The sequence below is a fragment of the Ursus americanus genome, chromosome 20, assembly GCF_024610735.1.
Source record: "Ursus americanus isolate L20-20 chromosome 20, mUrsAme1.1.p, whole genome shotgun sequence".
In the NCBI taxonomy this organism is placed as follows: Eukaryota; Metazoa; Chordata; class Mammalia; order Carnivora; family Ursidae; genus Ursus; species Ursus americanus.
In genome coordinates, this window is record NC_142146.1 from 53,652,206 (window position 1) to 53,664,883 (window position 12,678).

The 12,678-nt window shown below is 35.5% G+C and overlaps 1 protein-coding gene across 2 annotated transcripts in view; it reads right to left on the reverse strand.

Annotated features, from left to right (window-relative positions):
- The window catches only part of IFT80 (intraflagellar transport 80), a 116,773-nt gene that overhangs the window by 64,062 nt on the left and 40,033 nt on the right, over positions 1–12,678 (reverse strand). For both annotated transcript variants that reach the window (XM_087870318.1, XM_087870319.1), the window contains 2 exons: positions 8,815–8,904; positions 7,987–8,124 (listed from right to left, as the gene is read on the reverse strand). In XM_087870318.1, coding sequence (XP_087726444.1) covers positions 7,987–8,124; positions 8,815–8,904 — 228 coding nt within the window. The remainder of the gene's footprint in view (positions 1–7,986; positions 8,125–8,814; positions 8,905–12,678) is intronic.

Below are 12,678 nucleotides of genomic sequence, written 5' to 3' on the forward strand. Positions count from 1 at the left end.
AGATAGATCAACAAAAATTATCCAATTAGAAATCTGAGGGGAAAAAAGACTAGGAAAATATGAATAGAGCTTGATGACCTGTGGGATAATATCAAAGGTCTAAAAAATTCATAACTTGTATTCCAGCAGGGGAGGAAAGTAAGAATGGGACAGGAATAAAATCTGAAAAAATGGCCAAAATTTGTCCAACTTAGGTGAAATCATATATTTATATATTCAAAAAAAGTATACAGAACCCCAAACAAGACAAATACAAAGAAAAGCATACACTATCAAACTGCTGGAAACCAAAGACAAAGAGAAAATCTGTAGAGCAGCCAGAGGTAAATACCACTTTACACTCAGGAGAACAATGATACAAATAGTCACTCATTTTTCATCAAAAACAATAAAGACCAAAAGAAAGTGAGACAATATTTTAAAGTGCTCAAAGGAAGAAAACAAACAAAACTCTGTAACTCAGAATTCTAAACCGAGTAAAGACATCCTATAAGAATGAAATGAAAACAGACATTTTCAGATAAACGAAAAGTAGGAAAATTCTTAACCAGGAAAGGAAGATTTTTAGCCTGAAGGAAATTTATATCAGATGGAAACTAGGATCTTCAGGAAGAAATGAAGAGCACTAGAAATGTTAAACATGTAGGTAAATATAAAAGACTACCTTTATTCTCTTAATTTCTTTAAAATGAATATGATTTCCAAAGCAAAAGTTATGACATGCTGTGTGATACAATACTTATGACAACTATAGCAATATAGGAGAGGTACATAAATGGAGTTATATGGACACAGTTTCTTATGTTTTACACAAAATGGTATAATATCAACTCTAAGTAGTATATGAGACAAAATAAGCATCAAGTAATGCCCATTCTCTTTGGACAAAGGACCAAGTAGAAGGGGCCCTGCAGCCGGGAACCCTTTTGACATAACTACCCTAACTCCAGGAATACACCAAGAAGAAGCCATGGCACCCACCCCACTAGGCACTGTGTGCTGTGGAGACAGTGGGATAGAATGCTACGGAACATTGCCACCCTGCACTAAAAGAGCAGAGGGGGCACCCCTCCTCTTCCCCACATGGTGCTGCCAAGGCTATATGGTAGATCTCAGTCAGACCATTCCAGCCCTATAATACTGAAGCAGGGGCCATCCCTGATGAGCACTGCGAAGACTGACAAGTAGGGCCCTATCTACCATCCCCAGTTTGCACTAATGACAGCAAAGAGGCAGCACCCAAGTCTTCTCAACAAAAGCTGGGGTAGGATTACGGAGAGAAGGGAGCTACAGAAAGGTTTCTTTAGGTCTGTGTATGAAACCCCTGGAACGCCATCTAGCAGCCCATGCATGCAACCCACTAGAAGCAACACAGTAACACTATGACAACTGTACTACAGTGTGGAAGAAATACCACTTAGGTTTTAAATTTGCCTCTGGGTTAAAAACAGGGCAGACCAGAATAGCGCTGCAATGACTTTAAAAATGAAACTAATATTTGAACCATAGTCCACAAAAGTGAACCAGGACATGGGTTCTGAATCAATACAGGTAACTGCCTGATTAAAGAGAAGATATAAATAGAAACCAGAGTTTCATATCAGCTTAGTGAGGGTCTTTCAAAAATAAAATCTCTAATTTGTAGATGAAAGTTAATGGCAATATTAAATTTATTGTATAAAAACTGAGTTAGAGCAATATACCTATTCACAAAAATATACAAATTTCCGCTTTTTCAGCATAGGGAATATAGTCGATGGTACTGTAAGAGCATTGTATGGTGACAGATGGTAGCTACACTTGTGGTGAGCACAGCAATACATATGGACTTGTCAAATCACTATGCTGTGCACTTGAAACTAACATAACATTGTGTATCAACTACACTTCAGTTAAAAAGTTCGCTTTTTCAATATTCCTGTCATCAATCTAGTTACACACTTGCACGGTAAGAAATGTACTCAAACCAAAACCTAATCTATCATTAGCAGCCTCCAAGCATTTGAACTTTCCCCTCTCCACTAGAAATATTTCTTGAAAAACACTAAAAGAAAATGTTCACAAAAATCACATTTTTCTAGGCTTAATATTTCACAGATATCCTGAAAGTTTATATCACCATTATTCTTTGAAGCTTATTTTGTAAAATTACTATCGAATTTTTGTCAGGGAAGCCTAGATAAGAATTTTTAATAAACTGTTAAGAAACACTGCACTCAACTAAAAATTTGTGAAAAGCTCTCAAAATAGAAATCTGATAAATTTGTAGCAAATGCTGGGGTACAGATCACTCTTGAAGACCAGATTCTTATATTTAATATTGAAATTCTTCCACAAAATCAGGCTCTGGATAAATGATTACTACTATTTAAACTTTCCGTTCCAAATTAGGAGAGGAAAAAAAATAAATGAGCTACATTTAAGAGTGACATTTCCAGGTTGAAGAGAACACGTAGTCACTTCTTAAAAGAAGCCTTAGCAGGTTTTTTCAAGAGATAAACAAATGTGTGAGAAAAGCATCCAATACCAACTGACTTACATTTTTGATTCTAAGTTGAGATCACTTACTTGGTAAGTAGAAAAGATGAAGAGTCTCAGTGAGCATTGCCCTGCTTACCTTTCATCACGCTACCTTGCCTTGACCCTCCAAATAGATTAGTTCCCATTTCTAGGAGCAGCCTGTACCTCCTTGTTAAATTTATTGCAACTGTAATTAAATAACTGAGTGTGTGATCAACCATTTAATATCTGTCTTAGCAACAAGACAGCGAGCTCCACAGGGGCAATGGCCACTTGGCATTTTTTTAAAGATGTGCAAAAAGTACTCATACAGGTAATTTGGTTTTGACTCAAAATGCTTACAGCATTTATATCTTAGGAAAGAGAATTATTCCTCAAGAAATATGTAATGTTCTATATCACCTTAACAGTAATTTCCACGTTTTAACATTTGTATGTATGTATGTATATCCATATGTGTGTGTGTATATATACATATTTAAATAGCTTCAGAAAGCAATATTTTTTCCAAAAGGTGAGAAGGCCGAATTAGATGATTAGAGAATCAAATGGATTTTGCGAACAAAATAAAAGGATAAATCTAGTTTTTTCTCCTCTTCAAAAATTACATGAAACATTGTTATTTGAAAATTTTAGAAAATGCAGATATGCAAAAAAAATTTTTTTAAATCACCTATCATTTCAAACTCCAGAAGTGACCTTTGCTATGTATTATATTGTCAGACTATTTTCCACTCATACATAGAGATAGATAGATTTTTATACAAATTGGACCATCCTATGCACAAAATTTGTAACTATATTTTTCTTTTGGCTATAGATCTTAAAAATCTTTTCATGGCATTATGAAAGTAGATTAGCATTTCTAATAACTACATACTAATCATTATAATAATTATATTCCATGAGTTAAATAACGTCCTAATGTTGGAGATTTAGATTGCTTTTCATTTGTTGAATCATAAAGAACACTTCATTGAGCATCTTTACCCTATTATAGATTTCTAGGACCAGAGTAGTGAAAGTATGTGTGTATTTCTTGGGTTTTTGATATATAGTGTCAAATTGTTCTCCAAAATGTATGAAGAATCAATATACATATATATAGTTTTCTAGGAACAGTCCTTGTCTAATCAAATAATTCATAAAAATCTAAAAAATAATTGTATGAAGGGAAATATTATATGGTTAATAAAAATCTTGCAAAAAGAAAAAATGATCAGATAAAAGAATTCTAAATAATTTTTGTGAAAATACACAAGGGAAAAATGAAACAAAAAAAATCCATTCAATTTCCATTGATAATCCAATGACTATAAACGCTCAAATAGTATTTACAACTAGTTATTCTGAGTCCGCAATTATCATATGGTTTCACTCATTTATGGAACATATGAAATAGCAGGAAGATCGGTAGGAGAAGGAAGGGAAGAATGAGGGGGGGTAAACAGAAGGGGGAATGAACCATGAGAGACTATGGACTCTGGGAAACAAACTGAGGGCTTCAGAGGGGAAGGGAGTGGGGGACTGAGATAGGCCGGTGATAGGTATCAAGGAGGGCACGTATTGCAGGTGCACTGGGTGTTATACGCAAATAATGAATCATGGGACACTACATCAAAAACTAAGGATATACTGTATGGTGACTAACATAACATAATAAAAAATTATTATTAGAAAAAAATAAAATTAGGAGACAATATCATCACATACATTATTTATATACTATAAACATTTTCCCTGAAGCAAAATGATAGAGTATAGATCGTTCCTGAAGACTAAATTCTTACAATATCTAATATTGAAATTTGGCCACAGAATATGCCCCTGGGAAATGATGACTACTATTAAATATACAACGTTAAGTTACAGATTATGGGAGAGAAAAAATATTGTATCTCCAAAGTAATTTTAAATGAGACAGATGCTAAGGAAGAATCAGAAGAATAAATTACATGAGTTTTTTTTTTATACTTAATCTTTTCAATTAGACCACTCTTTTGGTATCACCTTCATTTCATTTACTCTTTCAGCTCTAAAATTACAGCATGTTTTCTATAGTAGTGCAAGCATTAACACTTTCAGAACTCAGAAGGAATAATCAAACATCTCACATGTTTTACTTAAGTGTTCCTTCAAGTGTGGTCTGAGGACTACCTAATAAAGGTAACCAGGGAACTTCTTAAAAATACAACTCCCTGGACCCCGTTCTACTGAGGTTTTATTCATCACGTTGCAAGTGGGAGCCCAAGAATATGTATTTTAGCAATCCCCAGGTGATACTTCCGAACGCTGAAATTTAGGTAACTTGATTTATCATTGTAAGGACTGCACAGGGATCTAATAAAATTCTATCACACAAAGCCAGTACAAATTATACCAAACCATAAGAAGGCACCATCCTCAGGCCAGCACCCAGACAGTAAGGTATTCAAATTGAAATCCAGGTAATTATTCTTGAGTCTTGCCACTTTTTATAGCAAGAGTCTCTCTCTTGAACCTGTCCACTTCCCATCCCAGCAGCTATTCCCTATTATTCCGGACACCACTTACTTTTACTACTGCAAAAGCCTCTAATAGCCATCCTGCCTACCGTCTACTGTCCCTCTAATCCATCCTCCCTGCTGACCTCAGAATACACTTCCCTAAAAATGCCAAATCTAATAAGGCCACTACTTAAAATGGATCAGTGGCTCACTATTGCCTGGGGATAAAATCCAAGCTACTTTTAATTTTTCTAACAGACTATAATTCCTTGTCTTTGCATGTTCTGTTCCCTCTCCCGTGCCACTGTTCCTTTGATACCAAAGCAGTATTTCCAATATTTGAATATTATCATGTCACTAGCCACCACCCATGGCTCTCTATTGATAACATAACATGCCAGTTTTCCAACTCATTTTTCTAGCTGTTCAAAGGAAATCTTATATTGGATGCTCAAACAGTAAAACTGATTAATATAGAGCTTTTCTGGTTGCACCTGGACAGGATGCTCCTCACCTCCTTTCTACTTTACAGCAACTCCAAAGAGTACTTCATGGAAAATAATTTGACTTTTAAAAGCTAGACTCTTTTACATGGCAAACACATGTAAAATACTCTGGTCCAAGAGTATCTTTTCTGTATTATCTCCTGGTACTACCCCATGCAAAATCTTACTGACACTGCATAAAAGGCACCATACTTGGATACCCAAAGGCTTCTTCTGACTGCAACTCTCATCCCCCAACTTGTCTCCTTGAAGAACTACTGATTCTTCAAGCTTCAGCTCTCCAATCAATATTTACAGGCAGAATTAAGCTCTTCCATACCTTCACAGTGCTTGCACAAAACAAACCTCCTGTATAACATTTATCACATTGTACTATAGTCTTATAGCCTGATTCTCTACTAGACTGTCAACAACTTGAGTGAAAATGTTTACACCTGTCCATCCCCAGTTTCTAAAATACTCTGATGAGCAGTATACATGTGATGCCTATTGAATAAAAGAAAATATATATAAATGCTAATCTCAAGTCCTTAAAAAACTATTACGTCTTCAGTCTATTCAGTCAAATAAGGTAAAAGAAGAATCCTTTTAGAAGGTGTACTTTTCCAGAATAGTTAACATTCTAATAATAGGCTTGGGGTTTAATAAAGTAAATCTTTAATTCAGTTATTCAGATCAATTCAACACCCTGTATTTTTAAATTTTTTAATATTTTCATCAAAATGGCAAGTTAAAGATTCATCTATTTTTTTTCAAAGATTTTATTTATTTATTTGAGAGAGAGAGAGCATGAGCGGGGGGGGGGGGGGTAGGGGTAGAGAGAGAGGGAGAAGCAGACTCCCTGCCAAGCAGAGAGCCCCACGTGGAATTCAATCCCAGGACCCTGCGATGATGACCTGAACCGAAGGCAGACGTTTGACCAACTGAGCCACCCAGGCACCCTTATCTATTTATTTTAAAGAGAGAGAGCACACACAAGTAGGGGGGAGAGGGGACAGGGAGAGGGAATCCTCAAGCAGACTCCACACTGAGCGTGGAGCCTGACACAGAGCTGGATCCCAGGACCCTGAGATCATGACCTGAGCCAAAACCAAGAGTCAGATACTCAACCAACTAAACCATCCAGGTACCCTAAAATGGCAATTTAAAATTATCATGCTTAAATCAATTTATTAGTGAATTATTGAGTATCTACTGTGTTACCTAGGTAATAGAGAATCATTGAGCTATGGGATCTTATAAATTATCTAGGGAGTCAACAATAATATACATAAAATGAAAATGGAAAATATAAGAGCATAATACATTGTGAAAATGAGTACATATTCTACAGACTTAGAATCATTGCTGAAAAATTGGATGAAAATGAGATTATCTGATATAACATCCTAATGTTATAACTAAAAAAACAGAGACTTTATATGAGAAGTTAGAATAATAGATAAATACCCATGGAAGGTATCAGGAAGGGAAGTCAAACACAAGCTGGGCCTTAAAGAATGGGTAGAATTCAATAAGTATAAGACAGTGATGAGAGCATTCCATGAAAGGAAAACATGAATGAGGATGTTAGTGAGGGTCAGAGAAGATTCGTGAGCCTGATTTGAGCACAGACACAAATTAGGGAGTTGTGGGGAAAAGATGAATGGATTTTATGGCATCAGGGTTCAGAGAGCATCTAAAACTAGGCAGAAGACCTCATATTTTATGTGATAGAAAACAAGTAACCAGAAAACTTACAAACCAGATCATTTATAAAGCTTTAATAATTCTAACTTAACGGTTTTATTTTGCATTCAAGGAAAATAAGCCACAGAACAATTATGTGATTTCCTTTTAGTTAGGAATAGTACAGAATAGCCCCACTCACCACTCGGCTGCTTCTGGAACACTCTGATGAAGTAACTCATCATTCAAGTACAATGGGTGAATGCTGTTGAGCTTGGCTGTTTGTCTAGGTTTTAAACTTAATTTGTACAAGAAGGGTATACTCTCTTGTGAGGAAAAAGTCCCCCACGTATTCAAACATGAATTCTTGACAAAAACCCAATTCCTTTGGTTTTAAAATAATCCTTTTTAAAATTTACTATTAATACCATGCCAAAAATATGCAACTAAAACTTTTATATGAAACATATTGACAGTTTAAAAAAAAGTTTAAAAACTGAACTCTCCATATTGATTGGGTATAAATTTTAATACTTTACTTCACCATCTTCTACAATCATGCTTAAATTAAGTATTTCCAGAAAGACAAATAATAGAGAACGTACCCATTCTTCAAATTCAACTTAAAGAGTTTATATGGTTCCATAAATCTGGAATTGATTGAACCAGTATATTCAGAAGACAAATCAGAAAGATGCGGTCAAACGCATTCATTGAAAATATTTTTTAAAGATTGAGAACCAGGTGTGTTGTGCATAACCATATTTATGACAGCACATCTGTGATTGTTCACCATTATAACTTACCCCAGTTTTATCACACAAGCGTAAAGTATGAAACGATCCAACAGCAAATAACTCTCCATCTGGAGCCCAGGCAACTGAGGTAATAGGATGCTCGTGAGGTTGTGAATTGTACAAAAGGCGGCCATAACTATCCCATACCTAAAAAAGCAAATTTTTAGAAGTCTTTTATAACAAGTCCCCACATTATTACAAAGAAGCTTGACCTAACAGTAAAGTATTGATTAAAGATTTAGAAATCATCACTTTATAGTAGTAGTAATTAAATGTCTTTACTATCACATAAGGAGGGGGGAAAGCTGTATTCTTTAAAGCCTAAATATCTCAAAAAAATTTTATAACATGGTGATAACTTTCCAATTTCACTAAATCACTGATTAATCATATAGCCTACACATTTTGAGTCTATCATTTTGCTCTATCAAACTTTCCCTAAAAGCATTTATTTCAATTAAATTTCCTCTAACTCCAGTTACATTAAATCTTATTTTTAGTATAAATTATTTTGGTCTGAAAGTGAATAATGTTTAACAAACCAGCAAGATAGATTTTTAAAACTTCACTTGAGTTGATTTTAAATAACTAGTAAACCTAGGAGTTTTATTTATGTTGCTACTCATTAAATCAAATTCTATGGGTCAGTGAGATAGGTCAATGAGAAAGTCAACACTTTAAAGTACCACTTAAAATTATAAAATAACAATGTGCCAAATTATTAGAGTTAAAAGACATAGCTAAAGTGAAGGACTAAAAGAATATTCTTATTTGCTAAATACTTTTCACCTAAACTTAATTCCTTCAACAAGGTGATAAATGAAAAACATCACATACCTTATATTTACAGTCCTCACCAGCAGACAAAATCAGATCATTGACAGAGTTCCAATCTACTTTTAGAATAATGCCATCATGAGCTTTCCACTATGAGAAAAAAATAAGATATTAATTAAAACTTCAAGAACACTAAAAAGTTTTTTTGTTTGTTTTTTTAAAAAAAGACATTTTGCCTTTCTAATGATTCTCTTGTCCTGTCTTCGGAGATTCCTATCTTCCTTTGACAGCTGTTATGCATAACCTCATTTGCTTCTTTCATTTCTAATTCAAAGTAATGAAAACACTTAGCATTATGACATCCACTATATAGCTTACCTCCTTATAAATCTCAATTGCCTGGACTCAAGATGGAAAATCTCTTGCTATTCAACTATTCCAAGCTTGACCTGTGTGTGATAACACTGGACGGAATCCAAATCTTGCTCTCTTTTATACAGTTGCTTCAATCAAAGATAATGCCTTCATTCTTATTTACTAATTCTTTTCTTTTTTTTAAACTTTTATTACATGACCATTTTCTTTAGTACTCTGTTCATTCTATTCTGCATTTTTTCCTAAGCCTCATTCTCTTTACCTTCATGTCTCTAGTCACTTAACTATATAAGAAACCTCTGCATATCACCTCTGTTACCATATAACAAAAGGATGTTTTCCACAGATATGTATATATTCTATACATAAATATAGAATGCATACATGTATGTCACCCAGAAATTGATCATCTAGAAAGTAAGCATGGATCCCTTCTTGCTCTTAAATACAACCAATTCATGTGTCCATTTAGCACATGAATTTTACCATGTTTAGGCAAAATAACATAACTCAAAAAGAATTAATTCTCCTTGAAGACCATAGGTACATTTTAATGTCTGAGCCAATTAATTTCACATCAAAGAGTAACTGATGTTAAGGGCTCTATTTCTATAGACCATTCCCAACCTATTGTTCCTTCTTTTTTTTTCTTTCAAGATTTTATTTAAATTCACGTTAGTTAACATCTAGTATAGTATTAGCACAGGAGTAGAATTTAGTGATTCATCAGTTGCATGTTAACACCCAGCGCTCATTACATCAAGTGCCCTCCTTAATACCCATCACCCAATTGCCCCATCTTTCCACCCACTTCCCCTCCAGCAACCCTCAGTTTGTTCCCTATAGTTAAGAGTCTCTTACAGTTTACCTCCTCTGGTTTTATCTTATTTTTCCTTCCCTTCTCCTATGTTCATCTAGTTTGTTTCTTAAATTCCACATAAGAATGAAATTATATGGTATTTCTCTTTCTCTGACTTTTTCACTTAGCATAATACCCTCTAGCTCCATCCACGTCATTGCAAATGGCAAGATTTCACTCTTTTCAACGGTAATATTCCAGTGTGCACGCACGCGCGTGTGTGTACACACACATCTTTTTTAAAAATTTTTTATTATGTTATGTTAGTGCCCATACAGAACATCCTTAGTTTTTGATGTAGTGTTCCATGAGTCATTATTTGCATATAATACCTCCATGCAATACGTACTCTCTTTACTACCCATCACTGGGGTAGCCCATCCCCTACCCCTCTCCCCTCTGAAACCCTCAGTTTGTTTCCCAGAGTCCATAGTCTCTCGTGGTTCATTCCCCCTTCTGTTTATCCCCCCCTTCATTTTTCCCTTCCTTTTCCTACCAATCTCCCTGCTATTCCGTATGTTCCACAAATGAGTGAAACCATATAATTGTCTTTCTCTGCTTGACTTATTTCACTTAGCATAATCTCCTCCAGTCCCGTCCATGCTGCTGCAAATGTTGGGTAATCGTTCTTTCTGATGGCTGAGTAATATTCCATTGTATATATGGACCACATCTTTTTTATCCATTCGTCTGTTGAAGGGCATCTTGGCTCCTTCCACAGTTTAGCTATTGTACACACATGTTCTTTACCCATTCATCAGTCAGTGGACATTTGGGCTCTTTCCATATTTTGGCTATTTTGGACATTGCTGCTATAAACATTGGGGTTCATGCGCCCCTTTGAATCACTATGTTTGTATCCTTTGGATAAATACCTAGTACGGCAATTGCTGGCATGTAGAGTAGTTGTATTTTTAATTTTTTTAGGAATCTCCATACTGTTTTCTAGAGTAGCTGCATCAGTTCGCATTCCCACCAACATTGTAAGGAGGGGTCCCCTTTCTCCACATCCTCACCAACATCTGTTTTTCCTGAGTTGTTCATTTTAGCCATTCTGGTCAGTGTGAGGTGGTATCTCATTGTGGTTTTGATTTGTATTTCCCTGATGATGAGTGATGTTGAGCATCTTTTCATGTGTCTGTTGGCCATTTGAATGTCTTCTTTGGAGAAATGTCTGTTTATGTCTTCTGCCCATTTCTTGATTGGATTATTTGTTCTTTGGGTGTTGAGTTTGATAAATTCTTTATAGATTTTGGATACTAGCCCTTTATCTGATATGTCATTTGCAGTATCTTCTCCCAGTCTGTCAGTTATCTTTTGGTTTCGTCGACTGTTTCCTTTGCTGTGCAAAAGCTTTTTATATTGATGAAGTCCCAACAGTTCATTTTGCTTTTGTTTCCCTTGCCTCCAGGGACATGTCTAGTAAGTAATTGCTGTGGTGGAAGTCAAAGAGGGTGTTGCTCGTATTCTCCTCTAGGATTTTGATAGATTCTTGCCTCACATTTAGGTCTTTCATCCATTTTGAATTGATCTTTGTGTATGGTGTGAGAAAGTTGTCCAGTTCCGGGGCGCCTGGGTAGCACAGTGGTTAAGCGTCTGCCTTCGGCTCAGGGCGTGATCCTGGCGTTCTGGGATCGAGCCCCACATCAGGCTCCTCCGCTATGAGCCTGCTTCTTCCTCTCCCACTCCCCCTGCTTGTGTTCCCTCTCTCGCTGGCTGTCTCTATCTCTGTCGAATAAATAAATAAAATCTAAAAAAAAAGAAAGAAAGAAAGAAAGAAAGAAAGAAAGAAAGAAAGAAAGAAAGAAAGAAAGAAAGAAAGTTGTCCAGTTTCATTCTTCTGCATGTTGCTGTCCAATTTTCCCAACACCATTTGTTAAAGAGACTGTCTTTTTTCCACTGAATAGTTTTTCCTGCATTGTTGAAGATTAGTTGACCATAGAGTTGAGGGTCCATTTCTGGGTTCTCTATTCTGTTCCATTGATCTATGTGTCTGTTTTTGTGCCAATACTATACTGTCTTGATGACTACAGCTTTGTAATACAGCTTGAAGTCTGGGATTGTGATGCCTCAAGCTTTGGTTTTCTTTTTCAACATTATTTTGGCTATTCAGGGTCTTTTGTGGTTCCCTACAAATTTTTGAATTGTTTGTTCTAGCTCTGTGAAAAATGCTGGTGTTATTTTGATAGGGATTTTATCGAATGTGTAGATTGCTTTGGGTAGTATAGACATTTTAACAATATTTGTTCTTCCAATCAATGAGCATGGAATGTTTTTCTATTTCTTGTGTCTTACTCAATTTCTCTCATAAGTGTTCCATAGTTTTCAGAGTACAGATCTTTTGCCTCTTTGGTCAGGTTTATTCCTAGGTATCTTATGGTTTTTGGTGCAATTGTAAATGGGATTGATTCCTTGATTTCTCTTTCTGCTGCTTCATTATTGGTATATAGAAGTGCAACAAACTTCTGTGCATTGATTTTATATCCTGCAACTTTGTGGAATTCCTGTATCAGTTCTAACAATTTTTTGGTGGAGTCTTTCAGGTTTTCTATATGGCGTATCATGTCGTCTGTGAAGAGTGAAAGTTCGACTTCTTCCTTGCAATTTGGATGCCTTTTATTTCTTTTTGTTGTTTGATTACTGAAACTAGGACTTCCAGTACTATGTTGAACTACAGTCAATCCTATTGT